The 22,973-nt window shown below is 41.4% G+C and overlaps 1 protein-coding gene across 2 annotated transcripts in view; it reads left to right on the top strand.

Annotated features, from left to right (window-relative positions):
* The window catches only part of CLCN4 (chloride voltage-gated channel 4), a 50,175-nt gene extending 29,654 nt beyond the window's left edge, over positions 1-20,521 (top strand). The window contains exons 8-13 of one of the 2 annotated variants that reach the window (XR_014185840.1): positions 493-1,038; positions 3,337-3,523; positions 5,960-6,358; positions 14,696-14,912; positions 16,209-16,638; positions 19,257-20,521. Coding sequence is in view for 1 of the 2 variants with exons in the window: in XM_082070427.1 (XP_081926553.1) it covers positions 493-1,038; positions 3,337-3,523; positions 5,960-6,358; positions 14,696-14,912; positions 16,209-16,299 (1,440 nt within the window). In the remaining variant the exon portion in view is untranslated. Of the gene's footprint in view, positions 1-492; positions 1,039-3,336; positions 3,524-5,959; positions 6,359-14,695; positions 14,913-16,208 lie in introns of both variants that reach the window. The other variant, XM_082070427.1, reaches the window with a different exon arrangement.
* Positions 20,522-22,973: the final 2,452 nt, after the last annotated feature.

Consider the following 22,973-nt stretch of genomic DNA (forward strand, 5'->3'; position numbering starts at 1 on the left):
TTATTTTTCAAATATTTATATGCTTATTTTTCTTCTAAAGCAAAAATAATATTTGATTTCTAGTAATAAGAAATAACCAGGTATTTTAGCATAATTTGAATTAAAGAAGAGCACTGGTTTTCTGAAAACTAAATTATTTAAGCTGGAAATGTATCACTGTGCTGCGCTTTCTCCAGCTTTCAGCTTGCTGCTGCATGGGTTGAGCTGCTCATCACCCATCTTATCATCTCTAGCCAGCAACTTTGGATTTAGATTTATTGAGTTTTCAGTGTTTGCTTCTCATTTTCTGAAATCTGAAAATGCCTTTTCTGATACCTTTGTGAGCAAGTTCTGTTTGTGTTAAGGACTGGTGTTCCCAGTAAAGCCAGATGCAGAATCACAGATGAAACACACGGTGATGGCTTACTGTGTGCAGTGCTCCAGTGAATAGTTAAAGCAAACACCCTCTGTCACACTCAGTGTGAAGTGTTTATGGTCTCTGCTTGGTTTTAGGTCAGCTACTACTTTCCTCTAAAAACCCTCTGGAGGTCATTTTTTGCTGCTCTTGTGGCTGCCTTCACACTGAGGTCCATCAATCCTTTTGGAAACAGCCGGCTGGTCCTGTTCTATGTGGAGTACCACACACCGTGGTACATGGCCGAGCTCTTTCCCTTCATCCTGCTCGGAGTCTTCGGCGGCCTCTGGGGAACCCTCTTTATCCGATGCAACATCGCCTGGTGCAGGAGGCGCAAAACCACCAGATTGGGGAAATACCCGGTCCTGGAGGTGATAGCGGTGACAGCCATCACTGCCATCATTGCCTACCCCAACCCCTACACCCGCAGGAGCACCAGTGAGCTGATCTCAGAGCTCTTCAATGACTGCGGCGCCCTGGAGTCCTCGCAGCTCTGCGACTACATCAATGACCCAAACATGACCCGGCCGGTGGATGACATTCCCGACAGACCTGCTGGGCCCGGAGTCTACACTGCAATGTGGCAGCTCGCCTTGGCTTTGGTGTTTAAAATTGTCATCACAATATTCACTTTTGGCATGAAGGTAAATTGGGGACAGGAGCAGAAGCTGTCGTGAGCTCATGACACAGATGTGTTGCACTCAGCAGCTTGCGGTCTATCTGGCAGGGCTTGTGTGCCTCTGAGCTATACCCAGCCCTGTACCCGTGTCCAGGTGTAGTGGACATGCCCGTTAGTTCACTCGCCCTCTAGCGCCTTCCTCTGTGGGTCCTTGTCACAGCAAAGGAATGAGCCCTGCTTTTTCCACCTTCTAGTCATCTGCAGTTTTATCAAGCAAAAAGGAAATCTGAGTGTGAATTTAAATTCTTGCCAATAAGCAAATCCAAGATGATTTCCACTGCAGCTGTCTTTCAGCTCTCCCAGGGATATGGACTATTTATATTGTTGTCTTGTTGGATTAATGTCCTAATGTGCCTTGAGGTAGCTATGCTCAGGGAACTAATAGCTTTGAATTTATTGATTTACACATTTAAAACCTCACAAAAATATAAAAGTAACTGAAAAGTGCTTGAAAACATTCAAAAATAGAACTATATCTTGGAAAAAAAGAGGGGAGTGAGTGAGGGAGGACTGACAGATGTATCTTTGTTTATTCTGGATTTGCAACTTTTTCCTTCCTTTCCTCCTCCTCCACATAAATGGGCGATGAAAGGTCCAAGAAGAATTTATCCAAGCTTTCAATATATACAAAGCTGTTTGTGGTGAGTTGTATATATCTGATTGCTAGAGCCCATATAAAACACACATCTGTCTGTCTGCAGCTCCCATTATCTGAGCATTTAGTTCTGGATCTGATTGCGGCAGATGATGGGAAGTTTTTCCGAGTGAAACAGTATATGTTGTGCCATGCTCAAAGCTAAAGCATGGCATCTTTCTCTTAAAAACTGAGCTGGAGCTGAGGATCCATCTTTTAGAAGGCTTGTTACCCCCAAAATAGTAGGAAGTTGTTGGAGTTTTGCTTTTCTTTTGTGTTTTCTCCATTTGGGATGCCACTGATGACAAGAACTACTTAATGGTAGAAGGTCACTTAGGGCCAGTCGCTGAGTCCTACTGATTTCCTGAGCAGGGAGAATGAGAGGGAGTTTAAGAGCACATGTGTAACATTTCTGCAGGATGATTTGAAATGAGATGCCCTTCAGTGCAGAAAGTGATTTATGCTGGGGCTGGCAGCCAGTTGTTATTATGCTTATTTATTTGTTTAGAAACTTCTGAGTTTGGTTCTTTGTTTAATATGTGGATCTTTACATACCTAAAATTTGTTAGAAACAATGGGCAGTCTCAACTACTCAACTGTTCTGGAAAAGAGCAGACAAAATATCTTTACCCTTCAGCTCTAGAAGGCCAAATCTGACCGTATCAGCAAAATTAACACTATATGATGAGGAATATAGCTTCTGCAGTTAACAGCCCTAGCACCCCTGGGCTATACCAAAGTTGTTAGTCTACTTGTCTAGGAAGCTCAAGGTATATTTTCAGAATTAAAAAGATATAACAACTTTTCCTCTCTAAAAACAACAAAAAAAAATCCATGCAAGCCCTTGAAACAGATCTGAACTGTCTTCTCCACCAAGAAATTTGTCTCCAACTTGACAATTGCACTTGACATCTCAGAAGAAATGCACTTAGCCAAGGCAAAGTGATTTTTAAAAAAAGAATTATTACATTTTTTTTAAATGATTTGTGACTTGTCTGTGTAGCAGACAACAAGGTAATGATTCACAGAACTTCCTGGAAAATAGTAAGCTGAGATGAAGAAATAGCTGCCTCTGAGCAGTAAACCTCCTTTCTCTAAATTATTATTCTGTGTTTGACATTTAATTTGAAATCTGCTTGGATTTAGCCTGAAAGAGTAGTAATAAAACTGTAAAGTACCCTGTGAGATAGAAGTTGAAATCAAGATGTTATTTTCAGTTAAGCTTATTCTCAAGCCCATGACAGAACCATCAGCAGCTCCTGACTTCCTGCTGAGAAAGCAATAAAGGCAAGAACAGGAGCATCTTGACTTTAAAAGCAGACTGTTATTGAGAAACACGGTTTATCTATCAATTTCAGTATGAAGCAGCAGATAGGATTCAAAATCACTTAAAAAAATGCATTAAAATTTTATAAAGCTATAAACACACATATAGGCACACAAACTCAGCCACTGCTGAAACCTATCTCAGACTGTGCAGAACATCACTGTTAGCTGGCAAAAGGCTATGGCCTTCTGAGCTAGCGTTTAGTGAGGAAACTGGGTTCTCCTACCACTAATAATAAATTATTTGATCAATTAGTTCACTACTAGTCACTTTTGTGCTCATGTGTCTATATTTTGTTCAAGATTCCTTCAGGTCTTTTCATTCCCAGCATGGCTGTTGGAGCCATAGCGGGCAGGATGGTTGGGATTGGAGTAGAGCAGCTGGCCTATCACCATCATGACTGGATCATCTTCAGGAAGTGGTGCAGACCTGGGGCAGACTGCGTCACACCAGGACTTTATGCTATGGTGGGAGCGGCAGCTTGCTTGGGTACAGTACCTGCCAGTCATTGCTTCGTGCATGTTTGGGGATCTACAAATTGTTTATGAGGGCTTTTTGTTTGTGTTAGGTGCTCTGCTGGCATTTATGGATGTAGTAGATATGATGGGCTAAGGCATGGGCATCTTCCTCAAATGGTCTCTCCAGTGATCTGCTGGGTAGTCAACAAAAGAGAGGCTTGCAGTCACCCATGACTAATCTTTATAATCTGCCCAAAAGCACATAGAAGGAAATAAAAAAGTTAAAGTTAGGCTACAAGTTTCCAAGGAGGAGTGGTTCTGCTTGTTTTTTTTTTTCCCCTGTGATGCAATGAAATCCACTGTAGCTGGACTAATGTCACTGCCTTGTTTAGCCTGTGCTTTCTGTTAGTGCAGGCAACAAAATCCCCAGTTCTGGCCAAATTTTAAGCTACACAGAACTAACAATTCTGGGTCTTATTTTGGCTGTGTGTCATCTGGTTTGTCTTTTGTTTTTTGTTTTGACCGTAGGCCAGTATCTGATTACATTCAATCAACAGGATTTATTTGATATAATAGGAATTATCTGTTAACTACTAAAGCAAGATCATTGAATAATACGTCACAGATCTTTTGAGGTCCCTTCCAAACCTTAACATTCTGTGATTCTGTGATGTCACATTTCTAGTCATAGGAATTTTACAAACAAACTGTCTGAACATTTTTTTGCCTGATCATGTCTTTCCCCTTCTGTGCTTCCATGTTCTACATCCTTTTGTTGTTCTTGATACCAACATTAGATGATGAAATAATAGTGAGGAGACATAACACATGATTAATGTAATTGGGTAGAACTGAAATGAAAGATATACTCAGGGAAGATCTGGAAAAGTTTCAGTTCTGGAGTCTCGTGTTAGAAAAGTAGGATAATTTGTGTGATCAGTTATAAAGGAAGGGTGGGATTTGCTTGTTTAAATTTAGTGTCTGTGGTGTAGACATCAATATCTGAGCTAGCTGTGTTGGTACCCTTCACAGTCAAAGCAGAAAAATGAGACACTGGAAGGATCAGTCTCATCTGCCAATAGGCATCTAAAACCAGACAAATGAATGGATGCATTTGGCCTCAAAAGTGCCTGTTTTTCTCCAGAGATTATAAAGGCAATCTGGATCACCCCTTTGGCTGCAAACACCTACAGCAATGTAGACACATTAAAACAGCTGGGATGAATATTACTATCAAAAACAGTGAAGTGCTTCCTCTTTTCCATAAATGAACTTAATGTTCATAAAAGAAATGATACACAAAAATTTTGCTCTGATATTCCAGTTGATCTGCTAGTCAGCAGTTACTTCCTCTTTTGAAAGTTCAAAATCAAGGTGCAGTGATTTTAATAGTGCAGTGAGACATGCAGCAGAATGGTCACTGCTTGTTCTTAAGACCAAGACCATCTCGCTTAGAGTAAGACATATAGAGTAAGTATTAAATGATCCTTACTGTGGTATCTGCTCTCAGCTTTTCGGAGTCAGAAGTTTAAGGCATTCCTCAAATGAGAGCCATATCCGAATCATCGTGTTAAATAATCAACAATTTAATTTTCCTGTATGCTGCTAGATTAAAAGAATCCTCTAATGACCTGTTTCTGATTTCTCTCATCTAAAATGATGCTGTATTTTGCCTAAAAATAGCAGATTTATTACATTTACCTTTTGAACGGAGGCAAAGAAATCCTACCTAATAATTCAGTGATACATATACAGTTGTCTGCAGTTATGTGATTATTTTTATCCTTTAATGTAAACTGAAGGAGTAAGGAGCTTGCTTATGAAATTAATATAGAAAGACTAGACTGAAAAATACAGCTACAGCCCTGTCTATGGCTGCATGCCTAGATGGCCTCAAATCAAGTTGTATACAGTTCAAACTGCATGTTATACTGATATCAAAAGCTAGGGTTTAAGCTGTAACATAGCTCTTGCAGTGGCCCTAAACTATCCTTACGTAGGATTTTGTAACCCTGTTGTGCTCAAAGATAACGCTTAGCTTTCCCTTCAGTATGAATGTACTAGATAAATGGATATGAAGAGCAGCTCCCAATGCTCCTGCCTGCTGATTCCTGGAGTCATTTTACAAGGCCAGTGGCAGGATTCAGTTTGAGTTTCTCAAGTATCCAGTATAGGTGATTTTTTTGCATGTTCTCTGGTTTAATAGCTCGGGTTTTTAGCATTCATTATTTGTTTTTCAGTGTTAGCATCTTTGGCTTGAACAAGTCCACTCCATCTTTTTGATGAAAATTGCAGTAGATGAAAAGTCTCTTTCTTCAGTGAAATAAGCCCAAAGATGCTTCACAAAGTATAAGGGTGTAAATAATCTCATGCTTTTTTGAGTGTGAGACTCAAAATACAAATGTGTTACACGAGATGTACGCTTCAAGAGGGCTGAGGGAAATTTGACTGCTTTCCTTGTTGGCAGGTGGTGTTACCCGAATGACGGTCTCTCTGGTGGTGATCATGTTTGAGCTAACTGGAGGCCTGGAGTACATCGTACCTCTTATGGCTGCGGCTGTCACAAGCAAGTGGGTGGCAGATGCTTTTGGGAAAGAAGGGATCTATGAAGCTCACATTCATCTGAACGGCTACCCATTTCTGGATGTGAAGGATGAATTCACCCACCGAACCCTGGCAACTGATGTCATGAGACCAAGGCGTGGTGAAGCTCCTCTCTCAGTGCTGACTCAGGACAGCATGACGGTGGAGGATGTTGAGACACTTATCAAGGAGACTGACTACAATGGTTTTCCAGTAGTGGTTTCGAAAGACTCGGAGAGACTTATTGGATTTGCACAGAGACGCGAGCTGATTCTTGCAATAAGTGAGTATCAGTGTACATAAGTTTGACAGGAATTTTGGTAGAGTAGGATGTTACCAGTGTTATTCAACTTGAAGAATGGTTATGTAAGAACCAAACCTGATTTCCTTCCCAAGTCTATCTTTTCCTAGTTGCTGTGATCCATAGCTGGAAGCTTTTCTGTTGTAGCATACCTCCTGGTAGACTTCTGTGGGCTTGACTTTTATGGACTTAATTAATGCAATTCTGCTAAAGACAACAGAGATGAACTTGACTTACACAGCCAGAAGTTTTTGGAAAAGATGAAAACCCACTGCAGTGCTGAGCTTCTTGTAGTATCCATGGGCCTCCAGTAGCAGCTGGGGCAGGTCATGAACCTTTGCCATGCTGTGACAAATGCAAGTCCCTGTGCTTCTTTCTGTTGCACTATCTCAATTTTTCTAACATGCAGTCCTTTTGTGCTAGGTGTGGAAAACTTTTCAGTGGAGAATGTTGTTTGGTAAAGGTGGCTGAGTTTTGTCAGGCATCCAGCTGATAGCTGGGCTGCTTGCCTGAGTGCCTGATCCAGGTCTTTACAGATTTTGGCCCATTGGGTCCTTTCCTGGTTGTCTTGATGGCTAGGTGGGGATTGAAAAGACAGGTATCTTGGATGAAAGCAAGTGTTCCCACCTTGCCTGTACCCAGGGCATTCGAAGCTGCAGAGATCTGTGTGCCTGGCAAATTACTTCCATGGTTTGCTCCCAGTTCTCTCAGACCTGTGGTGCCGAAGGCCAGCTGGGTGGGCAGGTGGCTGCTGGCTGGGCATGATTGCCTTCTGCTTTGCAGGGGAGTGGAGTATCTGGCATATCCAAATCTTGGCATGGTGTTATTCCTTTCTGTGTGGGCCTATTTCATCTGTCCACTTCAGGCACCGTTAAAAAGCTGTTGTCTCAGACAGAAACTCCCATAGTCTTTAGAAAAGAAAATCCAGAAATGGAAAATCAGGGCTGTTTTACAGGGCCACTTTCCTGCTCAGGTCTCACAAAGCTAAAATAAAATTTGAAATAACAGTGCTCTTTAAAGCATGTGGGGTTTTTTAGTGCATATTAATTTTTGTCTCCTGAATGTAAAAAGACTCCATGTAAGTGATTAGACCTAAAATTTATATTCATTTATTTAAGGACACTCAGCTGTTACTTGATTCCCTTCTTCTCATTCAATAGCAAAAATTAATGAATGCCGCATCAATACTACATGCAGAAGAAGAAAACAAATGGCAGAGCTCAGTTTTCTCCCCTTGTAGTGCAGAATTCTCTTCAGTAAGAAATTATCTTCTCATTTTTTTCCTTCTGTTGTGTAAGTTGTCATTTCAGTTAGAGAAAATAGTTCGTGAACTGAATTCATTTTGCATTTAGTTATATCACAAATTTCTTAAAACACAGGAAAGCAGAACAAGCCTTACTGCCTGTTCTACAGCTTCTCTAATTGTACAATTGTAATTTCACTTCCAAGGAGTGTGGGAATGTAACTTTTTCAATCAAAGCCCACCATTACCGTTCGCTCCTTCCTCTCTCCTCTAAAAACAAGCAAAAAAAAGTCTCCATGAAGTGATAATACTTTGTAGATCAATCTCAGTATAAGAGGATTTTAAAGACACAAAGATGAAGTCCAAGACTGCTAGCTGCAAAACTCCTTTCAAACAACTGATTTTCTCGGAGGGCTAATCTTCCTTTGGTAGTAACAAAAGATGCCTTGTATGGCCAAGCTAGGAAAGAAAATATGTGTTTGAAGTTTCACCAAATTTTTAAATGTCAAGTGCTGATACCAATTATAAAATAGTTTGTATTGTGTCCTGCTTTTGCTAATGATTTTCAAATGTCTTCCGCATAACCCTGTGAGAAACAAAAAAACCTTAATTAGATGTATTTAGCCCACCCTGTGGCTGACTTTTATGCTGTCAGTGCCACATCATGGCTGTAATATTTGCTGCCATGCTAACTTTATAGCCTTCTGTGTCTCCTTTGCAGGGAGGTATGTCAGCGGGAAAATTACAGGGACTAAAGGTGCAGAGCCCTTACTTTAAAAGCAGGAAGATCAGATGCTGTCTGAAGCGAGTCAGAGAAGTCAGAGGAACTTAGTTTTTTCATTCAGCTCATAATTGTCTACATGACTGAATGGGCTTGCTAGGAGATGTGTGAAAATGTCCAGCTATGTACGGATAACAAAGACATCAGTTAAAAATAAACTCAGTGATTTTAGATCAAAATGCTTTCCTGTTCAAAATCTGTTTCTTTGACACCCACATTTTCCAGAGGAAAAGATACTATTTCCTGATCAGCTCTGATTAAGAGCATCTTTCATAGGATCTGAGGCAGAACTGAGATTTAAAATCAAAAACTTCTCTGCATAGATGTTTTCATAAAATCTTCAACTGCCAAGAATCTTTGGTGACCTTTTTTCTCTTGGGTTGAGTATGACAGCTCCTGATGTCATCCCGTGCTGACTGATTCTGTGCATCCTGAAATGCCTGTACACCAACACACGCAGTATGGGGAGTAAGCAGGAGGAGTTAGAAACCTGTGTTTGGGCAGGAGATTATGACCTGGTGGCAATTACAGAGACCTGGTGAGACAGCACACATGACTGGAATGTGGTCATGGATGGCTATGTCCTTTTCAGGAAAGAGAGGCCAGCCAGGTGTGGTGGTGGAGTTGCTCTTTACGAGAGAGAGCGACTTCAATGTATTGAGTATTGTCCAGGGGCACATCAGGAGCGAGTTGAGAGTCTGTGGGTGAGAATTAAGGGGCAGGCTGGCAGGGGTGATACTGTTGTGGGTGTCTATTACAGGCCACCAGATCAGGATGAAGAAGTTGATGAGGCCTTCTACAGGCAGCTGAGAGCAGCCTCACAGTCACAGGCCCTGGTTGTCATGGGGGATTTTAACTTCCCTGATGTTTGCTGGAAGGACTACGCAGCCAGCCAGCCACAGTCCAGGAGGTTCCTCCAGTGCATTGATGATAACTTCCTCATGCAGATGGTGGAGGAGCCGACTAGGAGAGGTGCTCTGCTGGACCTCATCCTCACTAACAAGGAGGGTCTGGTTGAAGCGGTAAAGGTTGAGGGCTGCCTTGGTTGCAGCGACCATGAGATAGTGGAGTTCAGGATCTCACGTGGCAGGATCAGAATAGCAAGCAGAATTGCAACCCTGGACTTCGGTAGGGCAAACTTTGGCCTTTTTAAACAATTGCTAGGGGAAATCCCATGGGCAAGGCTGCTTGAAGGTAAAGGGGCCCAAGATAGTTTGTTAGCATTCAGGGCTTGCTTCTACCAAGCTCAAGATCAGAGCATCCCGACATGTAGAAAGTCAAGGAAGGGAGCCAGGAGACCTGCGTGGTTAAACAGGGAACTGCTAGGCAAGCTCAAGTGGAAGAGGAGAGTTTACAGATCATGGAAAGAGGAGCTGGCCACTTGGGGAGAATATAAGGCTGTTGTCAGAGGATGTAGGGAGGCAACTAGGAAAGCTAAGGCCTCCTTAGAATTAAACCTGGCGAGAGGGGTCAAGGACAACAGAAAGAGCTTTTTCAAATACTTGGCAGATAAAACTAACACCAGAGGCAATGTAGGCCCACTGATGAATGATGTGGGTGCCCTGGTGACAGAAGATACAGAGAAGGCAGAGCTACTGAATGCCTTCTTTGTCTCTGTCTACTCTGCCAGAGGCTGTCCTGGGGAGCCCTGTACCCCTGAGGCCCAAGAGGAAGTCAGGAAAATGGAGGAGTTTGCCTCGGTTAATGAGGACTGGGTTAGGGAGCAATTAAGCAATCTGAACATCCATAAATCCACGGGTCCGAATGGGATGCACCCGTGGATGCTGAGGGAGCTGGCTGAGGTCATTGCTAGGGCAGTCTCCATCATCTTTGCCAAGTCTTGGGAAATGGGACTGGAAGAAAGCAAAAGTCACTGCAGACTTCAAAAAGGGCAAGAAGGAGGACCCAGGTAACTATAGACCAGTCAGCCTCACTTCCATCCCTAGGAAGGTGATGGAACAACCAATCCTTGGTGTCATCTCAAGGCATATGAAGGATAAGAGTGTCATTAGGGGCAGTCAACATGGCTTAACCAAGGGGAAGTCGTGTTTGACCAACCTCATTGACTTTTATGAGGACATAACCAGGTAGCTAGATGATGGCGGAGCGCTGGATGTGGTCTACCTTGATTTCAGTAAAGCATTTGACACAGTCTCCCACAGCATTCTCACTTCTAAACTGAGGAAGTGTGGTCTGGATGATCAGGTAGTGAGGTGGACTGCGAACTGTCTGAATGAAAGAAGCCAGAGAGTTGTAGTCAATGGGGCAGAGTCTAGTAGGAGGCCTGTGTCTAGTGGAGTGCCTCAGGGGTCGGTACTGGGACCACTATTATTCAATATATTCATCAATGACTTGGATGAGGGAATAGAGTGTACTCTCAGCAAGTTTGCTGATGACACCAATCTGGGAGGAGTGGCTGATGCACCAGAAGGCTGTGCTGCCATCCAGTGAGACCTGGACAGGCTGGAGAGTTGGGCAGGGAAAAATTTAATGAAATATAACAAGGGAAAGGATAAAGTCTTGCATCTGAGTATGAACAACCCCAGGTTCCAGTATATGTTGGGGAATGACCTATTAGAGAGCAGTGTAGGGGAAAGGGACCTGGGGGTCCTGGTGGACAGCAGGATGACCATGAGCCACCACTGTGCCTTTGTGGCCAGGAAGGCCAATGGCATCCTGGGCCCCTCAGTTCAAGAAGGACAGGGAACTGCTGGAGAGAGTCCAGTGCAGAGCCACAAAGATGATTAAGGGAGTGGAGCATCTCCCTTATGAGGAAAGGCTGAGGGAGCTGAGTCTCTTTAGTTGGGAGAAGAGGAGACTGAGGGGCGACCTCATTAATGTTTATAAATATGTAAAGGGTGAGTGTTACGAGGATGAAGCCAGGCTCTTCTCGGTGACAACCAATGATAAGACAAGGGGCAATGGGTATAAACTGGAACACAGGAGTTCCCATTTAAATTTTAGAAGAAACGTCTTCACAGTGAGGGTGAGGGAGCACTGGAACAGGCTGCCCAGTGAGGTTGTGGAGTCTCCTTCTCTGGAGACATTCAAAACCCGCCTGCATGCCTTCCTGTGTAACCTCATCTAGGTGTTCCTGCTCCAGCGGGGGGATTGGATTGGATGATCTTTTGAGGTCCCTTCCAATCCCTGACATTCTGTGATTCTGTGATTTCCAGTATGGTTTGTGTCTGTGTGGCTTGAAATCTGGATTTGGTTTCACAAAAGACACAGTATATGGTTCCAGTACAGGGCAGAGCAAAACGTTGTTTTTGTACCATGCTGGCAAATTTTGACAGCTAATCCTCTTTCACTGAAGGACAAAGTTGCTTTGGATTTATTGCAGAAGATGCCATTGCTTATCATTACCACAGAGTAGCTAATGCTTTGCAAACCTTCACCTCAGCTTGCTTCATAGGTCTGTTCATGGAGACATACACTAAGTCTCCTTAAACTAAAAAAATACTTGCCAAGAGGTAAACATCACATGTGGTGAAGCATCTTTTATTCTCCTGTTCAGATTCTTATCTCCTGCTCAGCCTGACAGCATCCAGAGGTATTGGAGTTAAGTCTGGGAACAGTATAAGCCCCATTTGTGCAGCACTGTAGCCAGGGAATGAGGTCTTCTGAAAAGCAGAGTCAGGCCCATACCAGTATCTCTTCTTTCCCTGCACTGTGCCCTGCAGATGACTCCTCAGTTTGAACTGGCTTGGGTGCCTCTATATGACAATGTTACACTATGTAGACACATGCTTTCAACCAAGAAGCTTCAGCTTCTTTCTCTGGCCCAATAAATTGTGCATCAGCAGTGTGGTGGCCCAGCGAATACTCTGGGGAAGTACTCCACCTCCCTCACACAACTGACTTCTTGGATGAAGGCAATAGCTGTTAAGTCCCACATCAAATATGTGTTCACACACAGCTCTCTGCCTCTTGATTTACCCCTATGTAATTTCTTTCTTAGTAAGTGTAGCACTAGGCATGCTCTAGAAATGCATCCAGTCCCTATGAAGTGAATGGCAATGCCACTTCCAATTGCTCAGAAGCACCTTCAGGATGATTGTGTCCTTCCACCAGTTCTTGTCGAGCAGGTAGGCAGGTCAGGGGGGCAGAGTCACCCTCTGGGAATAAATGTCTACATTTTAGATGACACCTACCTTACAGTCTTATGGAGGAGAGTATTTGACCCTGTAAAGCTCTTCTTAAATTTGGCCAGCTTCAGAGGCTTTGTATGACAGGCAGAGTCTTGAACACAGGCCAGGTGGCCTGTGTAATGTACTTTTCCCAGTGTGGAGTTGAGAGAGCAACATAGTTAATATAGGCTGTGAACTGTGACCTCCTGAATATGAGAGGCCGTTTCACATTTGAGAGAACTAATTCACTCCCTAGCTATGACAAGAGCCTTCTGCATAGATTACTCTGTAAAACCAGACATCATCATCCATTTGTTTTGCCCCTTCTTTTAAGCTGTATCTGTTTTTCTTACCCAGCGACTGCAAAAATCATGTGGTGTTCTGTTTTACCTTTAACTCCCCCATCCAGTGAGACTGCATATGAAGTCCACCATTTTTCTGACACCACTGAATTTGCTCAATAGTACTACATCATTCAAATTTCTCGAGAGAGATGTTTGACTTTGAAGGGTGAAGTCATGGCTTTGGCTAATCACTGTTGTCCAGGGTCATTGCTGCCTTGGGGACAGCCATGTGGTAGCTGAAGTGCTTGGGCCTGTTGCTTTGGGTGCAGCTTGGGGAAAGAAATACCTAACTGTCAAGGGTTTTTATCAAAGGGTGGGAGTTACCTTCAGTTTGATTAATGTTACCTCTTACCACAGATCATATATCAAAGTGCCATGCAGGCATGTTCACACTTGAAATTAGATGTATGAATCAAAACAAGATGAGACAAAGTTAACATCGTCTCTATAAATGGCAATAGGCCTTGAAATATGTGGGGTGAGAAGGCTGAAAATCATATACTGTACTGATATTAGGTTCGAGCCAGCACTGCCCCAGTTCCAGAAATATTACAAGACAATGATCATTAAATGGGAAAAAATGCAGCTGGAACACTTTGGAAACCATTACTGTCTACACGTTACAAGTCAGAGGAGCAGGTTTCTGCACTTTGATTGATGGCAATGAGCTCTAAGAATATACACATACGCTTTGAGTATGTCTGATTTGCTGTACCTCTCAAGAACAGAAGCGACCTTAATTAATCAAAGATAATAGTTCTGGCCATTTCCAAGAATTTATATTAAAAAAAGAAAAGAGTAAAACTCTCAGGGCCGAACACATGATATGCTTATTCTGTGGAGAGAGAAGTTATCTATCATTTGGAAATCTATCTCATGTATTGATCATACTGTGTAGTGTTGAGTAGAAATGAGGGAAACGCTACAAAGAAAATTAACTCCTTCAATGCTAAGTAATCTTGTTGGAGCATACTTGAAAGTAAAAGGCTTATATTGATCATGTAAAGTCCAGGTGCAGTGTAAAGTTCAGGTCATAGTTTGATCAAAGTATGAATGATAGCTTTTGAACTTTTGAGAGTGGTTAGATATGTACTGTTGGAAAAAATGTATCTCACTCATTTACTGCTATATATTGTTCCTCCCTTTACTGTTTTCCTTTAAGTAGGATGCTATTTTTTTCCACCATTTGAAAATGTAGATATACAAACTCTATGTAAGGAATTAACTGCAAAACTACAACATTCACCCTGTGTGCCACAAAGATGTGCTACTCTAGAGCGACACCCACACCACCCCCAGATCCCTGGGATGTGAGTTTCTCTTTCCCTACCTTTGTGTTCAGAACTCCATTCATCATGCCCAGATTTCCCCACTCCACTGAGAAGTCTGTGAACAAACATATTGCTCCAAGCCAGCTGGGACAGTATGCAGGCTGTTTACTCCACTTATCTGGGCTTATAATAGAAGGTTCTGTTATGGTTCTCACAATGGAGGAAACGACATATATGGAGGAAATGACATATACTTATTTGAATTTGAGAAAAACTGGATTAGAGATTTTTGTGAATGCAATGAGTTGCAAATTTTTTCAGGAAAGCATTATCCCAACCAAGCAAAATCTTTGTAAAAATATCATTTCTATTTCCTTCAAGGGAACAATGTCTCAAGGAAATTCAAGATTGCTCAGTAACCTCAACTTCTGGGATCTCAGTATATTAAAGACAGAAAGTTGCTAGTACCTTTGCTTTCCAGAGGAGGATTTTTTTATTACTTGCTATCAAGCCTAACTCACCTATCTACCTTGATCTTTCTGTTATACAGAGAATGCAAGACAGAGGCAGGATGGGGTGGTGAGCAATTCCATCGTATACTTCACCGAAGACCCCCCAGAACTGCCTCCCAACAGTCCCCATCCACTGAAGCTGCGGCGTATTCTCAACCTGAGCCCTTTCACTGTCACTGACCACACACCAATGGAGACCGTGGTAGATATTTTCCGGAAACTCGGACTCCGGCAGTGTCTTGTTACTCGCAGTGGGTGAGTAGGGGCTGAGTCAAGCACACTCAGAGAATTGCAGATTTTTTTCAGCATTAACGGTGCAGATAAATACAAAATAAACTATTCAGGCTCCCACTATCATTCAGTTTTCAACAGAGGCAGATCTGGCAAGTAGTATGGTTTGCAGAGGATATGCCTATTTCTAGACCTACAGCTGGATTACATGCTTCTGAAAACTGTGATAAAGATGTCAGTGGAAGAAAATTCATCAGTTCAACTTTCTTTAGTGGAAAATGGAAATGTGTATAAACCAAAAGTCCACAAAAAACAGCTGAGGAAGTGTGGGAACATGAAATTAGAAGAGTGAAAAGCTGCAACCATGTGCAATAGAAATAACATCCCATCATTCCAGTGGGATTTCAGCTATTTTGGGGTCATCGTTCATCCTAGGATCTAGTCGTAAGAAGAAACTTTACAACAGTATAACAAAACCAGAGCCATCATTTTCAAATGTGGAAGACTAAAATTTAGTCCTTGTCAAAAAGCCTTTTTGTTATTCAACTATATTGCATATCAGCTGTTACTATTGATACAGTGTCCTTAGCATTACGAAAATAAGTATAATTATTGGGACACAGATTTAGGTCCTGATTTGAGGTGCCTGGATTTGGAAATTTTGAGCTCGAGTTCTAGCATGTACATGAAAGGTGGAAAAACTGTAACAATGATGTGGTTTCAAAATTCAGTGCCTCGTGGCCTTCAGGGACAGAACATAAAAGCCCTTGAATACTGAATACAGTTAGGAAATCTTGACTCCAGGGGCCAGGTATCCCATAAGCCCCATCCACCCTGACAGATACAATTAATTTAGGATCATATAAATGAGAAATTATCACTCAGCATTGAAGGAATTATGCTGTCAAACAGTGAGCATTTTGGAAAGTCTGTACTTTCACTTAGTCTGTGTATTACTAAAGCCCATGCCATAGCTCAGGGCACTGGTGTCTTTGTTTTGCACTGTTGGCCCTCTGCAGCCTGAGCCTAAGGAAACTCATTACTTTGTTTTACAGTGTCAGGAGTTGTAGCTCCTCACTCTGACATGTTCCCAACAAAAAGAGTAAACAACCCAAAGTATTTAACTTAATGATCATGTCCAGAGTAGTAAAAATACGTGAGGTGAGAACATTTTTTTTATGAAAGATAATCACTGAGGAATGGATGGGATGGACAGTGTTATATGGAAGCACTCACAAAATGTCCCTGCAGCTGAACAAGGGAAAAAGACACATTATGTATGAGATGACTGTTGACCTTTCCTTTCCTTTTCTCCTCTAGGAGGCTGCTGGGTATCATAACTAAAAAGGATGTATTAAGACATATGGCTCAAATGGCAAACCAGGACCCTGAATCTATCATGTTTAACTAGACTGGTAAAGGAAGAAGAAAGTAACCCCAAAGGAATACCTTCTAGATTAACACAAAGGCTATGCTCGGTGTTTCATTTCGTTTAAAGAGAAAATGTAATGTCTATGAGGAATGGCCCAATACGCCTCTGACGGAGGGAGTCGATGCAGGATGGCACTTATTTAATGAGGAAGGCAGTTCAGAAGCTCTAAGCAGCTGCAGACATCAAGCTGTGTTTCCTTAATGAGATTCCCAACAGCTCAACTGGAGTGTTGGTGGGTGTAAGAGATGTGATGCTTAGAGACAAAGAGCCAGGAGCACCAGTGGGATGCACCAGCGTTCATGGTAACTCTCGAGGCAGGTGTGAAGACTCACAGACACTGTTTATGCATAAGCTGTTAACAGAGAGAAAGATTCATGTTCCAAACTAGAGAATGTGTATGAGTAACGTCAATTGTTTTGGTTACCGAAATCATGGCTATTTATTTGTTACTGAATTGTACCATTTTCATGAGGGAAAAAAATAATTGTATTTTAAAACAAAAAATTTTTGCCATCTTCATTTATTTTTGTAAAAGTTAAGTGAATCAAGACTGGAGTTAAAGGAGCATGAACACACTTCAACTCACTTTAAAACATAGTGTCCCCTGCTCCCTGCTTTAGTCCTTTGAATTTTAGACAGTTTAGCATTTCTGTCAATCAGCTTCCTTTTATTAATGTTGAAATGTGACTTATTTGTAAGGATTTATGATTTATCTATGCAATTTTGCATACAGGTACTGTAACATTTAGGATTATATTATGTGGTTTTCTGTGGCAAAAGGAAAAGACACAGAAGCCCATGGAGGAACTTTCAAAGGCACTAAAGGGTACCCAGCTTTCATTGATATCGGTGATGAGAGATTGAACCCCTTGCCTATCCCTACTTGTGTACATCACCTTTTTTCAAAAACTAATGAAGTTCTGCATTGATTCCTGATTCTCCATTTAGTTCCTTTTCATCATTGTTATTTCTTGGCATTTGTCTGCACCTGAGAAAAGATTGTTAAAGTTAATTTAACAGTTGCAGACATTTATTCTGTAGCAGATCTATTCTTTATGCATCTGCCAGTCGTAGGACTGTGGAATCCCTCCCCACAACACTGTGGCTGGATGACATCAGAGGGACTGAGAACATAAACAATAACAAAGCTTTAATTATTGATCTGTTTGCAGCAAGTACACAAGATTTAACAGCCCCTGATGCCAACCTCCAAACCACTTAAGTAAAAATGCTCAGCTTTCCTACACCTTTGTTCTGGACATCTGTGAGATGCACAGAGTCAACATTGTGTTAATTTACTAGCACTTTAATAGTACTGCTATCAGTAACAGAAAACCAAATTCTACTCAGTAGCACATAATCCACACTGTCCAGTGTCTGATTTATAACTATAAGCTTAAAGATTTGAGAGAGATTTCATCCTAACTTACATGTCCCAAATCCCCATCAGACCCTCCTAGAGTCTGGTCTCTTCATTTCGGCATCTAAGACCTCTAGTATTTTTATTCAAATTCATGTAGATACCAGTAGCTCAAGGTCATTGTGTCCAGATGGTCTTCATGGACAGAGATGAGAGGAGTCCTTTTGTGCCAGAAGAGCCCATTGCTTACGCCAGACAAAAGCCAGAGTGTTGATCCCACTTGTAGGCAATGTCCAAGATGATTGAGTCCCTGAACTGAGACAACCAGCCAGGTGCACCCTAAGTTAGATGCTCAAAGTTACACGTCACAAATTCCTCTTATCTCCAGTGACCCTGCTTCCTTCTGGCTTGTGTCCTACAACATTCCCACAAAGTATGGTCCAAATTGTTTAAGTAAAAGAAACGGAAGTAAAGGGATAATTTTAATCTAGTAAGTACTTCATTTAACAATAGTGTTTGCAAAAGACTGACATAAATGTATGTAGCTCTGGCCAAAACCTATAAATATTTCAGTGCATAATTTTTGTTAACTGAACATCTGCAGTACAATGTATTATTACAGGATATTGTTAAAACTGTGTAAACTATAGAACTGAGCACCCCTTTCCTTCTGAAAATAGGAAATACAACATAATATTGTTGTTTTTTTATGTGTTTTTCTGTGAAGTTGTCATCAGCCAAACTCATTAAAAAAAAACCCCAAGTCAACAACTGATCTCATAAACATTGGATTCCCTTATTTGCACAGAAATGCTATAATAAAATAAAGTCAGTTCATTCCCACAACTAAATCCAAGAGGGGCTTGGTACAAATGTCAGTTTCTACTCAAAACTACTAGAATCTAAGGGATTTGAACTAAGATAAATAGGCTGACTTTTGAGGGCAATCTTGTTCTGAAATGAAAATTGAAGGACCGTGTTCTGCTTTTCACTTTTATAGCTCTTAATGTTAGTGCATACATTTGATGAACATTTTCTCCATCTTTCTTTATGTTTACATAGGAAATGAGTGCATGTTCTCCCCATTGAACACTTCTAAATACCTCTTTTGCTCATAAGCCAAGAGAAATAGCTGGGAAGTGAATTCACCTGCTATTTGAAATCAAACTCAAGGCTTCTTGTATGTCAGGGAAAAGGATAGGTCCAAAGCTGCCTTTGTTAGTGAAGGAAATGCCAGTCCATGTTGCATTATAATGTAGTTCATGGCAAAGCTAACTCTGAAGAGCATCCATATTAATAGTACTGAGGTCAATGTTTGCTAACAGGAACCAAGATGGTATATCAGCACTGTAAAAAATTATCATTTCCTTAGAAAAGACACAGAGTCACCTAACTGAGGTTAAACTGGCCATGAATACAAACTCACTTGGGTATTGACTTGGGTTATCAGCTTAAACTCCATCTGTGGCTATGCATAGGCATAAACTTGGGTGGCTGATTTCCATTGACATGCAGAGACCTGACTCACTAAAAACAATAGTCAGTCTTGTGATAGCTTGTAACCTCACCTTATTAGGCTGCACATGAGGAGCCCTCAGGGTTTCAGAACAGGATTCATAAAACCAGCATGGCATTTTGTAAGAAAGAACAACAGGAGGAATGGAGATTTATGCACTTATTGCAGGTGCAGTTTGACCCTGGGACTACCACCCAAGCAGAAAACAGGTAAATGAGTGCACAACTCTTTTCTTTCAAACACATTCTGCTTTAGATGGAAAGTTTTAAATATCTAAGGGGTCAAGGAAAAAAGCTTTGGATGTGTAACTGTACATGGCTGGTTAGACTGCTGCTCCTTGTTCCAGTGTCTGTTCAAAATACATTAAACCCACTTAGAGCAGGGACTGAGAGCTAGCTCTCCACAAACAGCATCGCCATAGCTAATGTCAGCTGCTTGGCATTATCAAGGCTGAGGTGATGCTATAATAGAATGACAAGAAGGGTTTTGAAACTGGATGGACTTAGCTAATTGGAAAACTTAGCACTTCAGACACTTCCAGAGATGGTAATTGGCTCTAAGTCCTTCTGTTGAACTTACTCCATACTACAGTCTTCATTGCTCTTTTAACTTGAGTGGCTGAATGTGAAGCACTTAATATAAATTAATAACATGCTTTTCTCAAAAAATGCAATTCTGATGTAATGATTTAATGTATTTCCCCATAACAAGCCCATTATCAGTCACTGTTTTCCATCTGTATTCCCAAATATGTCTCAAAAGTTACCAAACAGACTCCAGAAGGCATAGATGTCAGCCTTAAGTATTTGTTAGAATTTGTAGAGCTCAAGACAGTCACGGAACCCAATCAATCTGAGAGTTACGTAAGTACTTTAGTAAATAGTGCTCACTTTATGCAGCCTCAGTTCAATCCTTGTGTTCAGGCAGTTGGACTTCAAAAATGTTGAGCTAAACAAGAGAACAAAAATCTTTGAATGATGCAAGTTCAGTATTGTACCTTTGTTTTGCATGAACTGTGTTCAGTTACATTCAGCTTCTGATGTGTACTTGAAGCAATCTGTACCACAAAGTTTATTATTAAAGTGGATGACATTAGCCAGATCCTTTGGCTGTCACAGTGGTAATAACTATTAGTTCTTATGCTTTGATGAACCAGAAAAAGAATGTTTAAGAGTTACAGAAGACCCATTGATTCCGTGTTGGAATGACACTATAATTATGAATATTGTTTTGCTTTGGTTTTGTTTTTTTTTAAATTGTAGAAAACAGTATATATGTTGCACCTTATAAAAATGTTTGGACTCTATTTTTTAAATAAAACTGACTTAGAGTACTGGAAATATTTCTTGGACATCTTACTAATTGGACAATTATTTCATTTAATGTGTCTGTATGATTTTGATGTTTCATTTTCCCACCTATAGGGATAGCTCAAGCCTGAATAATGATTTAGGATATCTAATTCAGATACAGGTTAGCTAATGTTAAGTAGGGAGTTAGTAAAGTTTGTGCAGTGGACTTCAAAGAATCAGCATTGACAGCTGTTTTATTTTCAGACAGAAATGTTTTTTACTTCAGCATCATAAATCCTTTAATAAAGAAACCTAAAAAGGGAAGATTTATCCTATCAGGTTGTTCTGCCTACAATAACCATGAAACTTCTTTGAAGCTGGATATTGCAAAGCCCTTATGATTTCAGTTTTTGTATATATTTTTCAGTTGCACTTTAATTCAGAGCTAAGCCCAAAGACTGAAAATGGCAGGTTCAATCATGCCCATTTAATTGGATGAAACATCCTTTAAATCTCTGTCAGAAGCTAACTTTTAGGTAGCAGCAAAGAATATGGGCTTCATTCTGATTAACATACTAACCAAGCAAGTAGAAATGCATTGTGTCTTTGTGCAAATGAGACATTAATCAATGGTTTATCCAAAAGAAGCATTACAGCTTTCAAGACATGCTCCAGAGAATAAGTCGATAAAATGGATATATCAACAATATCCTAGTTTAAGTTAGGTTACTCTTTTCAGAAGCTGATGCTGGAGTTCCAGAGCTTCCAGCTTCTTCTATGTATTGCTGTGGCCTGAGTACAGCACAATGTACACACCAAAAAGCCAGGAGGCAGCAGGTATGCAGAAACTTAAATGAGTAGTAATAGTTCCTGTATTTTGGAGGTGGTCATGAGGCTCTGAGCCTTACACCTACCTGTCATCACTTATGATGGCAGAGCCAGGAAATGGAAGAGAAAATGTTGAGAGGAATTCAGCTCTGCCCTGTTACCACTGTGCACCATGTATCCTGGCCTAAGTCCTTGTTTCATCTAAACCAAATAGCCTGTTGCCAACCATGTACCTTTTTGCTCCTTTAGGAGGCCCTTCCTCCCCATGTATTCCTACAAGCAACATTATTCCCCTGTGCTGGCCTGCTCCTCTACTCCAAAGGTGACCTTGCTTCCAACTCCTCTCCATGGTGGGGGCCCGGCATGCCCACCAAGCACAGTCTTACAGATACTGTCCCACACAGAAAGGTGCACCTCAGGTGGATGGGTGCTTCTTCTGGCATACGGGATTTTGTATTGTTGCTTGCTGGAGGACACGGCAAACACAGTGTTGCTGGCACTGCTACACTGCACTGGATTTTTTATTTGGTGTTTGGCTTGCTGTAGTATCTTAATGCAACACCAAAGAGACGGAATTTTCAGAAAAACAGTTCCTACATTGCACAGGATCAGTCTATACATGTTCACCATCACAGCCAGTAAGTAGTGACTTCACAGGCAACTAGGAGCTGGGACATAACTGTGAGAACTGTATCCTGAAGCAGTTGTGAGCTCTTAGGCAGAATGAGACAGGAATTGCTGACCTGTAGCTGCAGCATCGGGTCAACTCTGCATCCCTCCTTTAATCTTTCTTGCATTCTGAGCATAATTAATATGCTCAGTTTGAGCACATTATAAGCACAGTGTGAGCACAGATAATTATTTCAATCCTCGCTATCCTGAGAATTATCTCATACAGTCAGGGTCAAAACAACCTGAGTGCTCCTACAGATACAGTGCTGTCCCCAGCCACAGCAGTTAACTGGTTAGGAAGACATTACCATATGTAACAGACTGGGGAGAGTTGGTATTTGGCACTTCTTCAGCTGTGTTTCATTTGAGAAATGATTCTGCAGCCTGAAAAATCAGTGCACGGCTCTTTGTGGGGATTTGCAAAGCCCACACAGTCTGTTCCTGGCTTGGACGGCGTTTGGAGGGATGTCTGTGCAGGCCGGCTGTCATTATAGAGCACATACCCTACAGATTAACCAGCCTTTCTTAATCCACAAAGATTCAGTAAACGGCACAGGAAAAATGTGCAGATTGCTTAAGAAACTAATCAGCCTACTATTTTAGCTAGAAAGAGCTGGTTTATTGTCTCGAAGTTACGTCCATGGAGGCAATGAACTCCCAGTAAGACCATCCCCTGTGAAGGGTTTGCTGGCTAGCTGCATCACTAAGAAGGAGTAATACCCCAAGTAAAGCTAAAATCATGTGTGTGTCTATCAAATAAAACCAATGTAATAATTTTTCTTTTGTAATGTATTATAAAGGTCAACTTTTCCTCCCCTTTGAAGTAAGCTCTCTCTTTCAACGGTTGCTAGTGAGAACTGGACTGTGACTGTACTGCCCACAATTTTCTGGGGAGTGCTGCAGGCCTGGCGCATCAAATGCTATCTGAATGTTTCTCCTTTGATAAATGTAGTTGAAATGAACGGCTGTAATAGTTGTGCCATGG

This window comes from Streptopelia decaocto (genome assembly GCF_964273445.1).
Source record: "Streptopelia decaocto genome assembly, chromosome: 1".
NCBI classification, from domain to species: domain Eukaryota; kingdom Metazoa; phylum Chordata; class Aves; order Columbiformes; family Columbidae; genus Streptopelia; species Streptopelia decaocto.